Raw genomic sequence first — 20,325 nt, 5'->3', positions numbered from 1 at the left:
AGAACATTTAAGAGTTTGGACATGAGCCCCAAATTAAGAGGTCCCCACAGGTGTCTATCCCGAAGGACACCACTGGGACATTTCAGAACCACAGGCTCCGGAAACACTCCAGAGAAAAGAAAACGGGTCACCTCCAAAGGAATGACTAGCAACACATTCCTCTAGCCCAGGATGCCCAAAGGTGATGGGGAGAGCCGTCGGCATTCTGCAGGAAAACGACTCGCCCCTAAAACACCAACCCCGTCCAACCAGCAATCGGGTATAAAGGTAGAATTAGGTCATTGAGACACAGAACTCAAAGAACTCAAAACCCTTACCCCTGATGCATCATTTTTTGGGAGATTACCAGAAGATGAGTGGGAAGCAAAATGAAGGAGTAAACAAGCAGCAGCTATGGGTTCTAAGCAAAAGTGAATCCAACCCAAGGAGGCAGAGGAGGGAAGTTCCCAGGACAATCGCGTGTGACCCACCAAGAGAGTAGCCTGTCCATGCTGGAGCAAGACGATGAAGGGAAAAGCTGAGGGGAAGGCCTGGCTGATGGGAGAGGCAAGCTAAAAACCAAAATAGGGCATAAAAGAGACAAAGAGTTCAAGAGGGAAAAAATGACAAGAAGCTCCAGGAAAAAGGGCGAAGGGGAGTGTACAAGGAAGGAAGCAGAATCACTATTTTCTGATCTTGAAATTTTAGAGTCAACCTATCGAGAAAACCCCGAAACGACTCATTATGGGTACAAACCGAATGTAAATGTTATCAGCCTTGACCTTTTAAAGGTAAACCCGTGGGTGACTGGAGCCAGAGGCTGGAACCAAAATAAGGGGATAATTTTAATAGCCTCATCTCACAAAGTACGGGATCAAGAGACACTGCCAGTATTTGGTAGAACAAGAAACAGGTTCCTCGGGCAATCTATAGACAGAAGAACTGAAAATAGCAATATCTCTCAACCCAGAAGAGAGGGGAGGGGGGGTGAAGGGGGGGGTGTAAGGGGGCCGAATCCTCACCCACTGAGGCAGGAGGCGAGTGCACGCTGTGCAAACTTGGTAGGTCGGTGGGTCAAGAAATAACAGCAGGTGCATATTACCAATCGGTGTGGAAGTAATTACAGGAAGAAACAGCCAAGAGTCAAAGGAACAGGGTGGGTGGAAGAAGGTATGCAGCAGGGACCTGGCTTTTTATTATCACCAGCTTTTGTATCCTACTTGATTTTCCATGAGGGTAATGACTAGGTGATAAGGGCCATCTCTGTTCTCCTTCTTCTTTCTCCCCCTTTTCTTGATGGCCTCCCGTTTCCACCCAGTTCTCGGGTATACACGTGCCCAATCCGCTCATTCGTGTAACAAACACGTCCTAAGCCCGTGCAGGGTCACGCTCGCTCGGGGGACCCAGAGAGGTCTGGGCGCCAAAGGGCCTCTCAGCCCTTGGAGAACCCTTGCTCCCAGCCTCCCTTCCCGGGTTCAGCGCAAGGTTGCCCGCCCCAGAAAGATGGAGGAGGAGTGGCATGAGAGGCCCCAGGGAGACGTCCCAGGTACCACCCCCATCTGGCTTAAAAATAAAGAACCTCTAAATAAATAAATAAAATTAAAAACTAAACCAAACTAAAATAAAGAGACTCTAGAACGATCACATGCAAACAAATAACTTGTACAAGCCCTCGTGACAATGCGTTTCATGATAAATGGCCATGGAGTAATTCCTCTTGCGTCTGACATTGTCAGGGACCGAGGCCTTTTCCATGTGGGAATTTTCCGGCTGACTGGTTTCTACCAGCGTTCCGAGCAATTCTGGATCGGAATCATTCCCAGATGACTCACACCCCTCCCTGTCTCCTCAGAACGCCAGCTGACATTCTTACGCCGAAAGGGCCTCGCGGCCCATCCGTCCAGCCCCCCTCCGTTCACAGATGGCGATTTAACCTTTCCCCAATGACTCAGAGTCTCCGCTGCGAGCACCGCTCATGGCTCTGGGCCAGAGCACAGTAAAGCCCACGGGTGCCCTGGTGATGCCAGAACCATCCGAATCAGAGGCCGGCCTCTGGGCTCTCTGATTTCAGCCCTGGAGAGCCCACTGAGGCTCGCAGAGCCAGGCTGGCAGACAGCAGGCTCGCTGCTCCCAACCGTCCCACCAGCCTCAAGCCGATGCCCCGCAAAGAGCCTCTGTCTTGCCTCTCCTCTCAGAGCCCGGTACCACAGGGATCCAGGGCCCTGGAAGAAATGGGGTAGTACGAGGCCCAGGGGTCACCAGCTCGGATGGCTGCTCAGCTCAGGAGACCAGAGAGGGCGCCCGAGGGCAGGGATGAGAGCTTGAGCTAAACATGCGGAGCACCGAACTCGCATCCATGACATGGGACAAAGGTCTGCACAGATCACGGAAGCGCGAGGTCCCTCCCTCCCACCCCACCATGTTTGTGGTGTAGGGCCTGGGTCATTTTGACTTTCGTCCCCGAATGGAAGCTGCAACAGAGACTGTTATGGGCTGAATCATCGTTCCCTCAAAACTCATATGTTGAAATCCTAACCCCTGAGGCCTCAGAATGTGAGTCTTGGGAGACAAGGTCTTTACAGAGGTAGTTAAGCTAAAATGAGGTCATTAGGGTGGGTCCTAATCCAATATGACTGACGTCCTCATTAGAAGAGGAAACTAGGACACAGACAGGAGGGACAGGAGGAAGCCCGTGTGAAGACGAAGAAGGCAGCCATCTGCAAGGCAAGGAGAGAGGGCTCCGAAGAAGCCGTCCCTGTCGGCACCCCGCTCTCAGACCTCTAGCCTCCAGAACTGTGGCGTATGAAGTTCCGTTGTTTAGGCCCCTGGCCTGTGGAACAGGAAGTTATGTAGAAGGATGACCAACTCATGGGTCTCTCAGATCTCCGAGTCTAGACCACGAAGTAACCATGAAGAGACTATCTGCGTTGTGTAATTTAAAAAGTAATTATTTGCATTTGAAAACACTAAGGAATGTTGTCAACAGGTGCGCTCTGGCTTTCCAGAATGACACGGTTAAGGGCCTGAGATCTTTGAATTCTGGGAAAAGACAAAGGATCTCTGCTTAGGAGCTGATGAATTTGGCTCGCGCCTGAGGTCCTGGTGGCCACGTTTGCCACTAAATCCCAAGTCCTCAACCAAGCACATCACATGCACTTGCACTGCCACTTGCTTAAAGCTTTCTCACGGGTTCCCACGGCCCTCAGATGATGATAGAATCTGGATCCCAGACCACACTGCTAGACCTCACAAGGTCGGGCCCCCATCTGCCCCTCCAGCCACATGGCTTCCGGGTCCCCCTCTCACACTGGTATTCAAGCTCCCCTTCAGAGCCTGGGACACAGCGGGCTTCCTCCTGGCACAGGGGCCTTTGCACAGACTGGAACCTCAGTCTGGAACCTTCCTGGCCTACTTAATTCCTATTGCTCGTCCGATGGGAGCACCGGCATCCCTTCCTCAGAGAAGCTTTGCCTGACAACCCCCTCCCCACCCGAGCCCAGGTCAAGCTCCCTGCCATCCCCTTGTCTCTCTAGGGTAGTTATTAATGTCTGCTTCCCTGCCAGGCTGTGAGCTCCACGAGGGCAGAGACCACGGTGCGTGTGCAGCCGAGGGCTGGGTGGTGTTGATGGGAGGCTGAGCTGCCTCACACGTTGACCTCTAGAGAGGGTTATGTAGACCCTTGGTTTGCAAAGGGACCAGAAACAACGCAGCTATTCCCAGCTGGATTTCTTGGAGCTTTCCTGCAGCTACTAAGCTTAAGGATTCTGAATGACAGCCCAGAAAAGCTGCCGCTGCTGGTGGTGGCTCCAAAAAGGAAAGAAAAGGGAGGGAGACACATTTATTTGTTTATCGAGCACCTCTGTGTGCTACTATGGATGTGGGCTCTCTGCTCTCACATGTTATTTCATCTAGTCTTTATGTAAACCCTTCAAAGCTAGGTAATAGTGTCCCAATTTCTATAGGTAAGAAAAGGCTCAGAGAGGTTAAGTAATTTGTATAAAGATGCAGAGCTCGTAAGATCCCAGGCCTGCCAGACCCCGGGGACCATGCTCTGAGCTGATTTCCACACCACATGGAAATCATGTCAAATAGCTAAAGGAGCCGTGGCTCCTGCCCGTGGGCCATGGACAGTGGTCCCAGCGATCACAGCAGGGGCCCACGAGTCCACAAGAGCATCCAACACCACCTGACCCCGAATAAACCATATTCCTTCCACACCCAGCTAGAACCGTTTTCAAACACATAGGAATTTTATTTGAAATTAAGTGTCGTGGGGCGCCTGGGTGGCTCAGTCGGTTAAGCGTCCGACTTCAGCTCAGGTCACGATCTCGCGGTGCGTGAGTTCGAGCCCCGCGTCGGGCTCTGGGCTGATGGCTCAGAGCCTGGAGCCTGCTCCCGATTCTGTGTCTCCCTCTCTCTCTGCCCCTCCCCCGTTCATGCTCTGTCTCTCTCTGTCCCCAAAATAAATAAACGTTAAAAAAAAATTTTTAAGAAATTAAGTATCGTGATTCACACAACAAAGTCCCTCTCAGGGGGGACGACGGACTCATGGTGGTCCCGTGTGGGAGAGGAGGGGGTGAGCACACGCGCTGAAATGTTCCGCACAGGATGCACTTCTCCTCCCGTGGCTTATAAAAGAGTATTGTTGAGCGCGAAGCAGAAAGTACAGTTCTTCCGCGATGTGTGCAAAAAGCGAAAAAAGAAAAAGATCCATGCGCGAGGCTGGTTTACGCAGACTCTCTGGGAAGACGCACAAGGACACGCTGGTCGCCTTTGACAAGAAACGGGGGGCTCTGAGCAGGGGAATCTTCACTGTGTACCTTTTTGGACTACTTGAATGTTGTATCACTCCAACACCAACATTTGGTAAGAAATGTAATCAATCAATATAAAATTTTTAAAAGGCAATAGCAAAGGGCCATGCTTAAAGCCTCCGCTCGGAGTACTGGATTTCAGGTGAGATGCTCCTGTGCCCTCTTCGGTTTCTGTACAAGAGGAGCCCGGCGATGATATCACGGAGACTGGAAACTGAGACAGGGACTGAATCCCCAGAGTCCTGGGGACTTGCAAACCTGGCCTTTTTTTCATTAAATGCAATTATCCCTGCTCTCCAAATGCCAGAGGCCCTGGGGGGGGGGGGGGGGGGCAGGGGGACCTAATTCTTGCTCTGCTGAGATCAGCCACCTTCCTGTCTCCTTCGGCCCGTGCCCCACCCTGCCCCCTGGTCCTGCCCCATCCCACGTGCACCGTCACCCACCACCCACCCCGGCCACACTCACATGGACAGCACCTTCACTTCCAAGATTTCGTGTCTCAGCTCCAGGCATCTTGTGGAGTTATACTCAAACGGGCCCTCGTAAAACTCAAAGTACCTGGGAACCAACAGGGACAGAGGTTACTATGCAGAGAAGCCGGCCAGACCTTTGGGGGACTGTGGGGTTCTCGTGGGGGGTGGGGGTGGGTCTATTACCCGGTCAAATACATACAGCACATCAATGCCACCCCAGCAGATGACCTAGTGGGAGGGGGCACCAGGACCCCAGGGGCGCTCTGGCTTGATCGCCGGGTGGTTGACTACTCAGAGCACCCCGCTATCCCAGGAGTGTAAGCCTTTACGAGGCATGAACTCATCGTGGCAAATCATGGCATTCTGAAGCAGGCTGGGTTCCAAACTAGTGGCTGCAAAGGAGAAGGGAAGCGGGGGGGGGGGGGGGGCCCGGGCCGGGGCGACGCTCTGAGTACCGTGTCCTTCTCCAGCTTCCTGTGATCGGTCCCTGCCGGAGGCAGTGCTGGGAGTCTGGGCAGTGAGACCCAGACTTTCAACCAGTCCTGCCCTTTCCTGCCCCTTTCTCCTCCCCTTGGGCAAGTGCCACACAGGGACAGCCTCAAACATGGCCAAGATCTTCTGCTTTTGCTACACTCATTAGCCCCCTTGACTCTCATGCTCACACCGTGACTGGGTGAGACTGACGTTTCTTTCTCCCCATTTGGCAGCTGAGAACACTGAGGCTAAACAGATAGAGCTCCAGGGCACACCAGCGGTAGGGCAGGGTCAGGCTCGGGCTGGGTCCCACCGCAGAGGGGCACACGCCCTTTCCAACACCGGCTGGCTGGCTCCCCCAGCCAGAGCCACCTCGGGATCCCTTCCGCAGCTCTACGCAGAATAACGCCAATTTCAGCCAGCGCCTGCCGAGCCCTTTCCTCGGGCCACACGCTTGCCCTGGATGCGCTCCCTTTTCATCTTTAGAACCAGCCTACGAGGCAACTGACCATCGCAAGCATCCCGAAGAAGCCCCGGGGGTTTACTCGCTGGCCCAGAGTCGCACAGATGGTAGGTGGCAAAGCTGGGGCATGAACCGACACGTTGACTTGAGGCTGCTCTTGTCCACGCTCCACCGAGGACAGCTGGTGGCCCCTGAAAAGGGCCCTGTGGCCTCCCGCAGCCACCGGGTGAGGAGACCTTTAAAACACCCTCCTCGCACCTGAAGTTTCACCAGCCCAGGGCAGGAAGAGGGCCTGGGTGGGGGGAGGGTTCCTGCAGACGAAACACAGCAGTTCACTGCTGGGCTCGGCCAGAGGCAGGTCGGGGCCTCTCCTCGTGGCCTCTCTCTCTCTGGAGTGGCCTCTCTCTGGAGGTTGCTCAGAAGGGGTTGGGCAGGGGCAGGGGCGCCTGGGTGGCTCAGTCGGTTGAGCGTCCGACTTCTGTCTTTGCTACCTCTGTACCTTTTGCACTACAGGCCAGAAAGCTAAAATCTACATTTCCCAGACTCCCTTGCAGCTAGGGTTTGGATAGAATCTAGGTTCAACCAATCAGAAGCATTTGCACGAGACTGACTCAGAGCTGGGTTAGAGGTGAACAATGACAAGGCTCCAGGCATTGTTTTGCGGGTGCAGAGTGTGGCGGAAGGGCACAGGGCACGGCTCTTGGAAACTGCAGGCTTAGCAGCACCTTCTTGATTACATCAGGGGCAGCAGCTTTCACGGTGGCCCCGTTTGACGGTGCAGTTCGGGGAGGCTCAGCCTTCGGTCTTTCTTCAGCTTTCCCAAAGATTCCGAGCTAGCCGTGCCCTAAATAAATCCCTTTCTGTTTTCACTAGCTAAATGGGCTCTGTTATCTGCAATTAAGAACAAGGGGTCAGCATGAGGCCACCAGAAAAGCCTGCGACCTTGGCTGTAACTCACGTCATTTTCCAGTCACACAACAGTAAGTGAGGTGTGGCATCTTACCACGGAGATCACTGTTTGCAACCAGAGCCAGGGCCACTAGGTCCTCTGGAATCCACTGGGTCACCTGAAGCCGTGGTCTCAGGCTGCTGCTAAGAAAAGCTCCAGATTCAAATGGTGCAGGGGTTATTTCGGGGGAGACTTAGCCCAGAGCTCTCAGGGGGTTGGGGGTCTTACAGACACATCGTGGACATGCCTCTAAACCCAGCTGTGTGACTTCGGTAAATCGCTTCCCCTCTCTGAGCCTCTTCTTTCTCCTCCTGAAAACAATCGGTTTAAACTAGGTGGTAGCCAAGGCCCCAGCCAGCACGACAATATGATCCCAAGTTTCCCTCAGTGTTTCCCACTCGCTAACCAAGCCAGAGTGAGACACAGTTTGTGGATGAATGATCCACCGACACGAGGAAGAAGCTCGCGAAGATCAGCCAGCCCCTCCGCCGCCTCCATGAGGCCATCCCTGCCTTACCTCTGCCAGCCTCCACTCGGTCTCCTGCTCTCCTGAACCCCCAGCCTCACCCATCCAGGGAACCAGGCAGTGCCGTGACTCCAAATGGTCTCGCGCCTCGTGTCTGGTGGCTATTAGGTGGACAGGCCTTCAGAACGGGGTCACGTCCTTTCTCTGCCACCCCCCCGCCCCCCGGCCCAAGCCACCCTAGGCCCATCGCTTTTGTGAGCCTTAGTTTCCTCATCTGTAAAATCCACACACGAGAAAGGGGCAGTGCACGTGTGACAGGGCTGAGGTAAGATAGCGATGAGAATTTCACGGAAAGCCCCGGCACAGTAGCTGGCACGCAGCAAGAGCCCAAGAAACATTTGTTCCGTTCTTTCTCCTTTCTCCTGCCATCAAAGGACAGGAGTGGCCAGAGAGTCAGCGACTTGCTTCTGGACCTCAGCTGGCTGATGGCAGAGCTGAGTCAGGCACGACGAACCTCAGGAAGCTTCTCCGCCATCTGGACCGGCTGGCGTCCTCCTTCCGCTGCTACTGGTAAACCTCTCCCCTGCCACCCTGCGCATAAAGCCCATGCCGTGTTCTGCCCGGACATGGGACTGTCCCTGATCACCCAACTCTGCGGCAGACTCCGTGCAGAAGCTATATGTGTTTCGGATGCTTTAACATCCGGGGCCTTGTTGACCCTGGGGCTAGCCAATCCCTCCAGACGGTAACCTCCCGTGAGCGCACGTTTCCTACGCAAACAACCCAATCCAGAGCTCATAACCCGCCACCACCACTCCTCTCACATTCAGGGCCTCTTTCCCCCTGCCCTTATCATCCCAGGACCAGGTACCACACAGCTAGGGACAGCCCTTAGGCCCCAGAGTCCACCAATCCCTGTGCCCCTGACTCAGCTGTTTCTTCCCCAGAAACCCCTGTGAAGGCTCTTGCCCACTTTCCCCTCTCACCCTCTCTGCCTCCTGACCAGCCCTGGTGGCCCCCTATGTGGCCTTTACGGTGCGACGTGCCTCCTGTGACTACGGATCTGTGAGTATAAAGTCTTCCTCCTTCGTGGCATTGACTCCCACTTCCGTGGAGTCTTGCCATACGTGACGATACCGAACCCCAGCTACCCCGAAAACACCCCACGTGATGCTTCAGCCAAGTTGTCAAAAGCGCCCCACACCGGGGTCTACAGCCCCAGGTGTCCTGTCTGAAGACGGAGCCAATGGCCCTGTTCCTGTCTCCATCCTACCCGGCTTTGCTGTTTTGAGCTGCGCTGCTTCGTCTCCGTCTCTAAAGCTAACACTCGAGGAAGCAAGATCATAACAACCGCTGCCGAGAGCCCCCCCTCCGGACTCCGCTTCTGACGGGACACCCAAGGACTGCGTTCTGGAAAAAGCACGGTAATCCCTGTCTGGCGGGGACACAGACTTTGATGCGGACGTCACAAGTGAGGCTTCCGTCTCCTTGTGTAATGACGTGGGAAGACGCTCCCAGGATGATGCTGAACGGGAAACACAAGCTACAGCACTGTGATCTCCCGAAAGAACGGTATATACATCTGTGAATGGACAGGCCGCAGGGAAGGGCCCTACCAAAGCACTGATGGGCGGCTTCTTTGAATAATGGGATTGTGAATGACTGTTAAAACACTTCTCTGTACTTTTGTAAGTTTTCTGTAATGGGGTTATGACTCTTTCGCTATTGGAAAGCACTAATAGATGCCCCTTTATTTAAGTCCTAGATCTCCCACGAAACAGTTCAAGCTTCCCGTCAAACTGCCAGAAGTCTGAAAGAAGCAGTCTCTCCAACTTTCTGGACTCCCTGGCCTCTCAGGGTGAGTCAGTCGCTGTCTCTTTGTCCAATTCTCGAAAGCCGATCTCTGCCCGGCGCAGAGGGAGGGGCCCCGGCATCGCATTCGGCACCTCACGGGTATAAATAGTCACGGCTGCTCAGACCAGCTCATCTCAGATGCCACTTGGCTTCCGGCAGTCAAGTCCGGGGCGGGCGCCAAGCTGCCTCCATCCTGCCCCCTCCTCTGTGCCCTCAGGGACCATGGGGGGGGGGGGGGGGAAGGGCCAGGCAGCCCAGGCTGCCCAGCCAGCAGGTGATGGCCTCTGCTAAGGGAGAAGACAAACTCAGAGGTGACCACGGCAGTCCTGCGTGTTAGTTTCCATCCTCCTACCCAGATGCGGGCTCCAGTTCTGCAGGCTGAGGAGGCCTCTTGTCAGCGTGGCCGGGGGCCCTCATGCATCCCTGCCAGCCTTTGTCCATGAGCCTGCCCCTCATAGGGCCCTCCTGTTGGTCTGAACCCTCTCAGGAGCTTCATCAGGACCATGGGGTCTTTTTTTTTTTTTTTTCAAGCTTATTTATTTATTTTGAGAGTGAGAGAGCACAAGTAGGGATGGGGCAGAGAGAGAGACAGAGACACAGAGAGACACAGAGAGAGAGAGAGAATCCCAAGCAGACTCTGCACCACCAGCACAGAGCCTGATGTGGGGGCTCAAACTCACAAACCACGAGATCATGACCTAAGCCGAAGACGGATGCTTAACCGACTGAGCCACGCAGGCACCCTAGACTGTGGGGTCTTTCTTGGAGGTCCCAGAACTTGAGACGCAGCAAGCACCTGGCTGGAACAAGATAAGGTGCACGCCTTCAGCTTTCTATCTAACACTGCCCCTCGTCCCCGGGTGCTGATGGTATTCAAGAGGACAGGAGCCCAAGGAGGTCTCTATGTCCTTCAAGAGCCTCCACCAGCCCAGAGCAGGGAAGCGGCCCCAGCTCAGCAATCTGAACCCCCGCACTCTTCTCAAACCTGGTACAGAGTTTCAGAGGACCACAGAGTGGTTTATGTATTCCACGCTGGGTAGGAATACAGTGAGGGTATGGCACCTCTGTGCAAATTAGGAAAAAGTACCTCTTTCTCCAGATGAATTAAGCCACATGCCAGTCACATGATTTATCAAGTGAGAGTGAGCTGGATGTCAACCCTGCCTGACCCCTTAGCTGGGTTCTTTGTGCAGTGCCCATCCTGCACAACTGTATGCGGCAGTCTGAGGCTAGACTCTTTAACTTTGTCTTGTTTCATTCTCCCGACAGCCCTACGAGGACAGGCATCGTTTCCCCATTTTTATACCCAAGATTCAGACTGTAAGTGGAAAAGCAACTTGCCCAAAGTCACTCAGCTCATAAATGGGGGTGCTGGAAAGGGGACCTCAGGCTTTCAGGAGCCCAGAACCTATGTTCTTCACTGACTGCAGTGTACTCCCTCTCCCTGATTCTGACAAGCCACGGTTATGGGGGGGTGGGGGGGATTTCTCGGCGAGCAACCCCGTCCCCTTCAGTGAGCTCCGTGCTATTTCGGGGCCAGAACAGCTGCCATCTCGAGACAGCGCGCTACCCGTCAGAGCAAACGCACAGAAACCAGAGTCTGGAAACTGCAGCCTGACAATTCAGAGGGCTGCGGCGTCTTCTCAAATAGGTGCAGAGAGAACCAAGAAGAGCTGGGCTGTCAACTGCAGGTCACAGCTGCCCAGAGGAGACACTCCCCCCTCCCCGGGTGGTAGAGAGACCTGACTCGGCCCCCTGGCTGGACGCTGGCTCTCCCTGGGCCACCATTTCCTCATTTATCCGTGGGAATCTGCAGAGGGGGTTGAAGGATCAGAACGGAGAGCTAAGAAAGCCTGATGTTCTGAATACAACCCTCGATAGTCCCGTGATCCATCCACTGTCGGCGCGAGCTTCCCTGGAGGGTCGCTCCTGGCATGCGGTGGGGGCTGGGGGGTCAGGGGCAAAAGCCTGTTGCCACTCCTCCTTTCCACCCCCCCGCCCCCGCCCTGTGGGTCTGCAGGGCCCCACACCCAGTGTGCCGACAGTCCACGCAAGAGTGCACGCGCGGGAGCCTTACTTTCTGCACTGCACCAAGGAGCCCTGGAAAGCTCCCCTCTAAAATCCGGCCCCATCACCCGGCACACCTCCACGTGTCTAAACGAGCATGGTCGGCCTTCCACCCGGACACCCCCCTACTGCCCCTCTGCGCCTCACCACCATGCCGGGGGGGCCCAAGCTAAACGCTGAGACCTACTGGCCTCCTCGTACTTCCCCTCCCCTCCCCACCCCAGCTGGCCACCTCTGCTCCCTTCGGGGTCCTTCTCTCCCTCCCGGCACCAGGGGCGTGAATCGGTCCTCTTTTCCCACTGGAGGGTTGTCTCTGTCGAGAACGCTCTTTCCTCACTGTGTCTTCTGTGCTGCTTGCTACCTGCTTGCACATCAGAGGCCAGCTTCCTGGCAGCCTTCTGTGTTCTGCCTCGAACGTGCCTACAGCCCCCGGCACGCTCCCCAGCTCAGCCCTTAGTAAACTGGACTTTGTGCAGCTCCCCTCGATGGATGGCTCTTCTCCTCTTCACTCACCGAAGATTTACTGATCCATTGCTACACGCCAGGCACAGTTTCAGGCCAGGATGCACTGACGACCAAGCCAGATACAATCCCCGCCCCCCGCCCTCCTGGACTTCCACGAGAGGAGACAAATGAAATATTAATGCAACATAGTGCCAAGTAGTAATGAGCTCTATAAAAGTAAAACAGGATAGGGGGCTGGAGGGTCCCTGGAAGGCTGGTAGGAGGTCAAGGAAGGCCTCTCTGAACAAACAGAAATGGAGCCCTCAGCAGGAGCGCAGGAAGAGCATTGCAGACAGGGAAGGGCGAATAAACACAAACACCCCGAGGATGGAAAAAGCCAGCGGGCTGCAGGGACAGGGCAGTGGGGGCGGTGGGGTGGACAGGCAGAGGACGTGAGGCCGGAGAGGCGAGCGGCACCAGGTCAGGCTGGGCCTGTGGGCCCCTCAATACAGCCGGGCGTTGAAGCAGAGGGATCGCACGGTCTGATGGAAAAGTTCCCTCTGGCCGCTGCAGGGAGGACGGACTGTAAAGCGACAGCAGACAGACGGGACTGTTGCCGCCTGAGAAGAGGGGGATTGCACAGAGTGGCAGCTAAGACGTGGGAGAAGGCGACAGAGCAGGAAATGGGTTAAGGATAAGCTGATGACAAGATCTACGCAGCGACAAAGAAAGAGAGAAATCAACGGTAACTCCTAGGAGTTTCGCTTGGACAACTGGTTGCATCACAGAGCCATTTCGAGAGGAGGGAACGATGAAGATAAACAGCGTGGGCGGAAGTCAGAAGCCCCCGGGCCACGGTAAGGCTGCTGGGACTCTCAGACATTCGGGAGGACATCGTAAGTAGGCAGTCAGCAGTGCAGTGCAGAGGCCAGGGTTAGAGATACATGTTCCAGAGTCAAGGCACAAAGGACGAAGTGAGATCTCAGAGGAGGGCAGAGCACAGAGGGGCGCGTGCAGTCAGCTCCGACATTCAGATGGTGGCAGGGGAGAAGGGGCCACGGAAGGAGACTGAGAAGGGAAGTCTGTGGGAACAAGGAAAACCCAGAACACCCAATGCCACAGAAGTCAAGAGCAGAGAACATTTCCAGGACAGAAGGGTCGGCTCTGTCCAGAGCTAATGGAGGCCAAGGAAGAGGAGGATGGATGAGGTCTTGCTGCCCTAGCAACCAGACGGTCATCAGTGACCTTGACCGGCGCAGATTCAGGGGAGCCGGGAGGCAGACGCCCCACTGGCATGGCTTGAGGTGAGGACGGAAGTGGGAGGTGCTGGACACGGTCACCGCGGGAGTCTGCGTGACGAGCAGAGTGAGTGCCACGGGCTGAAGGTGTGTGTCCCCCCCCAAACTCACGTGCTGAAACCTAACCCCCCAATGTGATGGCATTAGGAGGCGGGGTCACTGGAGGGCCATTAGGTCATGAGGGCGCAGCTCTCACGCATGGCATCAGTGCCTTTATAAAAGGGACCCTACAGAGCTCTCTCACCCTCTTCCCACCAGGCGAGGGCACAGCAAGAAGATGACGGTGTGCAAGGCAGGGTGGGCTCGCAACTGACCCTGAACTGTGCTCTCCTCCTGATCTCAAACAACCAGCCTGCAGAACTGGGAGGGACAGTCAGTTGCGTGTGAGGGACCCGCCAGAGGAAGAAGGAAGAGACCCGAGTGCTCTGTAGGAGCCCCGGTGGAGGGTGGGGGGGGGAAGGTTTACATCTGTACAAGGAGGCCTGCGCGGGAGGACAGTCTCTGTGAGCCCCATCGCCCCATCACCCCCGCCCCAGCACAGTCTTTAAGGCCATCAACCTAGCAGGTGCCGGCCGTGTGCATGGCTACGTGGAGTGCGAAACTGGGACGGCCTCGGGCGCCTTCCTATCCGGGCGCCCCCTAAACTGCTGATCACGGGTGCATGCTTGGTCCTCCAGCCTGACCCCACTCCCCTTTTACTTGCCATTCTGGGAGCAGACCTGGGGGAGGCCCTGGCAGGCACCTTCGATCATCTGATCTGGACACCAAGGCTCAGAGAGAAAGTCCTCATACTCAGCCATGAGTCAGGATGAAGCTGGGGCCCAGATCTACCCAGAAGGTCCTCTTGGGGGACCCCACCACTAGTGCCTGAACAAGGTGACAGTTCAACGGATGAGGGAACTGGGGCACAGACCCATGCACCCAAGTGGTCATTTGCCCAGGAGACTCCATTCAGACTCAACCAAGGGCCACAAAGCTCGAGGGCCAGGGGGACTTTACCACACGGGACACCACCACTTGATGAGTCCCAGGACGCCAACGACCTGGCCTCCACAGACAGCCTCCTGCCTGTTGTCCACCAGAGGTCCACGTCAGGTACGTGGGAGGAGATGCGAAAGCTGCACCATCTTTGTTTTGCTCTTCCAGCACCCAGCCCAGAACATTCTGCTAAACCTGATTCCCCAAATTCTTCCCAGCTGGATGGAGCCTGAGAGAACTCCGGCCGTCTTTTTATTTATTTTTTTGTCCTTTCTCACAGCCTTAAAAATTGACCGGAAAGGCTGATGCTAAACCAGACTGCACTCACGAGTCAGGTGTGTAAGGCGTAGTGCACGAACATTCTTTCCCTCGGGCTAACCTTAAATTTTTTTTTTTTAATGTTTATTTATTTTAGAGACAGAGAGAGAGAGAGAGCATGAACAGGGGAGGATCAGAGAAAAGAGGGAGACACAGAATCTGAAACAGGTTCCGGGCTCTGAGCTGTCAGCACAGAGCCCGATGCGGGGCTCGAACCCACGGATGGCGAGATCATGACCTGAGCCGAAGTCGGACGCTTAACCGACTGAGCCACCCAGGCGCCCCTCCCTCGGGCTAATCTTGCCCCCAAGGGCTCCTCTTTGAAATGTGGAGCCTCCAGGAGCAGGTAGAAGGAAGCATTTGTCAGGGGTAACAGTCAAGAAAGCACTAACCACAAAGGGGGTGGGGGAAAGACACAGAGGATAAAAGGCGGCAAAGAGATGGCGGGGAGGGGGGCGGCTGAGAGACCCTAGAGAGGTACCCGAACACCCGACCCTACCCGGGTTGACCTGTCCACAGTCCAGAAAGAACAATCCCTCCGTCTAGCACGGGCTGTCAGTCCGGGGAGTCTGGAGTCACACGGCACATGGTGTGACCAGCTCCATCCCCCATCACTTGCAGGGCCTCGGTTTCCTCACCTGTAAAATGAGGGCAATGACAGTACCCGCCTCAAACAAGGGAGAGGGGGATGAAATGCAGGATGGGGGGCAGGCGCCCGGCACAGCGCCGGGCACCCCGTCAGGCCCCAGAGCACTTGCCCGTGGGCATCGCCTGTCAGGATCCAAGCCCGACTCTGCCCCCCACGGAAGCACCTCTGACTTCCACACTGAGCTCTTGGCACACCCACCATCCGTGCCACGCAAATGTAGTACCTGATTACACACTGTCTTGAAACAATTGGGGAATAGCCGAATACAGCATAACACAATGCGAAATTGAATGCCAGCTCTGAAAAATGACAACCCCAAACCCTGGACTGCAGAGGCCGTGCTGGACACGCACACAGACCTCACCCCAGAGCGAAGGGCTCTGGCCCAGGCCCTGGGCACTCAGCCGGCTTGCTCTTCTGCGGAACAGAGTCTCTCGTCGCGTCAGTTTGGGGGCTTTTGCTCTTTCATCCCGTGGCTGGTGCTACCCTCCCCCCCCCCTCCACCACTTGGGAGGTCCCCTGCACCCCAACCTGGAAGCCCAGCAGCACAGGAAGAATGCTGTCCCAGGAACGGGCAGCTTGGATGGGCAGTGGCCTGGGGCCAGCTCTGCTCTAGACATCAGAGGGAAAAGTTCCTGGAATCGTCTTTGACACCGGCTCTTGCCGTATCACCCAGACCAGGAGGGCCAGGGCGGTGCAGACTCTGGGAGACGGGCGGATGAGGCCGGCCAGTCAGGGCGCCTGTGGGCTGTGTCTGAAGCTGGAGGGTCTGGAGGGCCCTGGAGATGCACGCACCGTTCTTGGGATTTGGGGGATACCTGAACAAACACAGAACTGTGTACGTGCACTTGCTGGAGAGTTCTCTGGCGTGAAATGATAGAAGCATTCCTCTGTGCAGATACTTCTTATACAATATAGAGAGGCTATCCAGGAAAGCTTCAAGGAGGAGGTGGGGTGGGAGGTGGATACTGGCAGGATGATAAGGAATTGATGTGGGGCTGGGGTCCAGCTGGCAGCAGCTGAGCCAAGCCCTTTAATGCTGCGGCCACAGGCCTGGCTGACAGTCAGCACCTGTAGGACTGACTCCTGCCCCAGCGGCCCTCGGCCCCTCTGACCGGGTCCTTTCCCTGGGACACGCGGAGGCCGTGGAAGCGAAACTGCCCACCCTGCAGGACCGTGACCGCCAAGGGCGCTGCTGCCTCCCCGGCCCTCTGGGCGGTCACGGGGAGGGCAGGCGGCTGGGCAGGGCGAGGTGGCTCAAAGCACTGAGCTGGCCATGGAGGACAAGAGCTCTCCCTCATCCGCGTCCCACAATTGCCACGATGCTCTGTGGGAGGTGTTTGGGAGGGCTTCTCAGTCAGTTACTGCACAAGTACACAACCTGCCTTCACTGCCTTCTCTACTTCTTAGCCGCCTGCTCCCCCTCCCACAGCCTCCCTTTCCCCACCCGGCTGCCCAGAATGCCCAGACTTCCCTACCACCTGCTCTTCTCCGATCATTCCACACTGTGAACGAGTTTGTGATTCAAAGTGCGGCCCCTCTGGGGATTAATTTTCAAAGCCAGTACCAGAGACAGACTGATTCAAAGGAATAGATCTCTAAGGGAGAATTCGGCCACACTGACATCTAAGTGTGCTTTTTTACCAATAGCCTTGACTACGTGCCTGCTTAATTCATTTCGTAATTCAACTAACGTTTACTGAGCCCCTTCTACTTACACACTGGCTGCTGAGAATTCAGAGGTGGAGAAGCACAATCACTGTCTAGTGAGGGAGACAGAAACATAAACACGTAACTGGAACGTGATGAGAACTGTCTTCTAAGATCTTCCTGCTTGTTCAAAGCACCCCACTTACATAGCAGCATTTGCTGATTAAAAATTATCCCTATCGGCTCCCTAAAGCAGTTCCCCTAAGGACTCCTATTGGACACTTTTAGACCTGCACTTGAATTAATAAAGCTATATGTCGATGTATATTTTACGACTCACACACTTTCCAATTCGGCCTGGCCTTCCCCGGTCTTCTCCTTGGACAACACTTGACCGCAGCCATTAGGAGCTCTATCTGGCCTGGGTTTTCTGTGTGGTCTTATTTGGAGCTTTCCAGACCGATCGCTTGGACCTGCTACTTCTCCTGGGCTCCTGGTTGAATATACAATTTATGAGTCATTCGCTTTTTTTTTTTTTTTTTTTTGCCTCTTCTTGTCCTCTGGTTATATATGGTAACTCCTGACTTTCCCTTCCAACCGTGTTAATAATAAATAACACACTTCACCACACTCCGACACACCACACAACTATAGCGAGCAAAATATGGCATACGCACTGAATTACTCACTAGGTGAATAATACCACGAGGCACAGCACACGTTCCATGCGTGGAGGGCTGTTCACTGCGGTGTTTTCACCCGGAAGAGCACTTTCCACAGCAGCGTGAGCTCCCTCCCCAAGCCCTGCAAATCTCCTGCCCAGAGCTGTCCTACCAATTTTAAGGACGGCAGAAGGGCAGAAGCTCCAACGTATAGTCCAGTTCTAATTACATTAACCATTATTTCCGACACATGGGAACTGTACGTATTGTGGTTTCTCACATACGTAGTAGCTACCTTGCGGGGTCAACCAGAAATTGGGATCTGACCCTGGGATTGTCCCAGAAGAAGTTGGGATGTGTGGTCATCACATTTATTCCATGACCAAGGGGGCTCTGGGTCAAATGGCAGCCCTCCAGGAGGAAATCAACTCAGCTAGCTGGGGAGGATGTGGAACAAAGGGCGTCTTAGTTCCAAAGCCAAATGGAAGAGGCCAGCAGTGACCCTGACCCTGGGGGATCCTGGGTGAAAGGGGAGGGGAGGCTGGCCTGGGTCACTGGGAGGGGGAGTAGTTAAGAAAGGAGGTGGGAGGGAAGCAGGAAATGGGGACCAAGAAAGTGTGGCAGGAAGAAAGGGAGGGGAGAGGAGGTGGGGCAGGGAGGCAGAGAAATTAGCAACAAAATGCAGAGAAAGGAGGAGAGAGAAAGGCTGTTAGCAGCCGGAAAAGGAGGAAACAGAACTCTTGCTGGAGTCTCCCCTCCCCCCGGAAATGCCTGTGCCATCTAGCTCAGTTCATTAGCACCTTCTAGCCAAACCTCTCCCAGGGGGTTCTTCAGAGTCCTTCCCAGGAAGGTGGACACCTAGACCGCCCGCCATCCAGGCGAGCAAGTCACCAAAGGAAATGGAAGGACCAACACTGGGGGCTCAGTGCTTGGAAGGGGCAAGTCTGGACTCCCTGCTCTCACCGGGTGACAGCCCAGGGGCCCAGCAGCCGGCCAGGGCTCCTGCCACTCATATATGGAAAGAACCGTACTCGTAAAGGCCAGGATAAGACCAGGTCCCCGAGGCTACCCCACGTCCTAAGGCCTGTCTGTGGACACTGCCCCGACTGATGTTTTTCTGACACTGGCACCACTTTTTTACTTTTTCAGAGCATTGAACAAAATCACACATATTGGGGGAGGGGGGGGGTTGTCCCTGAAAAACACACTACTTCTCCTCTGTGGGGTCCATTTAATGTTCTGATGTCAAAATGAACAACAACAAAACTCAGGCCTCTTTCCAGGGAAACAGACCTGAGAGTTAGCACGCACTTAGAAATGCAAAAATGAAGGGACCAAACGACTTAATTGGCCCCTGGAAACCCTTAGCTGGCGGGTTCCAGCCACACCCAGCTCTGAGCAGAGAGAGTTCTGCCAGTCTGGAAGAATTCCCCGTGACGCCTTCCCTGCAATGAGCGTGCCCCACCTGAGGATTCAACAAACACTGAACTCCGGAACATACAGAGTGCCCTTCATTACTGATTGAACTCCAAACACGGCAGCAGAGCAAGTAGAAATATCCATGTGACCGTATGAATGTCAAATGTCAGCACCATCTTGATGAGAATGGCTCTTCCCCAGTCAAGGTCAGCCCCGCCTGGGGGCACAGTAGGAAACGCCTGCCCAGTGGGATGTCAGAGGACCCGAACCCACGCCCAACACCCAGCCCTGAGGCCACCCACACACCTGCTCACACTTGCAGGCCGACATTCGAAATCCTTGTGGGAGGGACGGAGCCGAAGCCCCCACCTCAAATGAAAGCTCAAGACCCAGACTCCGCACCCCTTCCAGCTCCAGTCAGAGAGGGGCCAGTGGGTCCCTACCTTGTGGTTGGGTCTAGCCCTCACCCCTCACGGCAAAGGAGACAAGGCCGATGCCAAAAGGCAGTAAGCTTCGGGCCTGCTTCTTCCCTGAGGGTAGCTCTGGGGCGGAGCATGGGGCAGGGGCTACGAGGTCACCTCAGGATGGGCTTCCCCCCTCCCTGGTCACTCGCCGGGGGTCTGTACCTGGAGCTGGAGTCACTGCCGCTCTGCACTGCTGGGTCGTCCGTGACATTAAAGAGCCCCGTCCAATTGGCCAGCTGGTCGCCACTCTGCCAACCAAACTGGAGGCTTCTGGCAAGAAAACGAGGCAGTCGGTACTCAAGGCCCACATGCCGGGTTAAACCCATCTACCACAGAGCCACTTTCTGTTGTACCAAGTGACACATCGCCTTGACCACGCACTCGCTGGAGACAGAGGTGACGTCTACCCACGAGGATGACTGACGGTAACAAACCACAGCTCTGCTCACTTACATCCGAGCCCCCCCCACCCCCTTTCACCTCTGCCTGCAGAGCTGAGGTTACGTGCTGGATACACAGGGAAACTGAGCCTTGGCGAGGTCAAGGTCATAGAGCTCTCCTACCTCCTGTGTGGTGCGTCCCTCCACCCCCACCTTCTAGAGACTTCTACCAGAAGAGCTCCCGCCTGCCAGCACTCTGCCGTCCTCGGGGGTCAGGCACGCTGCAAAGCTCTTAATGAAGTCTGGCTCTCCTGGTCAACACACCTGGTTATTTCCGCTGCCTGCCCAACCCTGACTGAAATGATAGCAAAGGAACAAACAAGGCCGCGAGCATGGAGAGGTGACAGGAGAGGCCAGCCGCAGCACCGCGCAAGATGAAAGCAGATGGGTAACTAACTCCCTCAGACCTGAGAGAGTGGAGCCCCGTTTATGAGGAGCGCATCTCTTCCCCGTGCACAACTCAA

General features: G+C 55.3%; 1 protein-coding gene across 4 annotated transcripts in view; it reads right to left on the bottom strand.

Annotated features, from left to right (window-relative positions):
* Window positions 1-20,325, bottom strand: part of ST8SIA5 (ST8 alpha-N-acetyl-neuraminide alpha-2,8-sialyltransferase 5) — an 81,295-nt gene that overhangs the window by 21,823 nt on the left and 39,147 nt on the right. For 3 of the 4 annotated variants that reach the window (XM_040478914.1, XM_040478917.1, XM_040478913.1), the window contains exons 3-4: window positions 19,584-19,691; window positions 5,259-5,351 (exon numbers count right to left, since the gene is read on the bottom strand). In XM_040478914.1, coding sequence (XP_040334848.1) covers window positions 5,259-5,351; window positions 19,584-19,691 — 201 coding nt within the window. The remainder of the gene's footprint in view (window positions 1-5,258; window positions 5,352-19,583; window positions 19,692-20,325) is intronic. The other variant, XM_040478915.1, reaches the window with a different exon arrangement.

Source organism: Herpailurus yagouaroundi, unplaced genomic scaffold (assembly GCF_014898765.1).
Source record: "Herpailurus yagouaroundi ecotype Mexico unplaced genomic scaffold, PumYag 142, whole genome shotgun sequence".
Classification (NCBI taxonomy): Eukaryota; Metazoa; Chordata; class Mammalia; order Carnivora; family Felidae; genus Herpailurus; species Herpailurus yagouaroundi.
The sequence above is the reverse complement of the archived record's forward strand: the minus strand, read 5'-3'. Positions and strand labels throughout refer to the sequence as shown.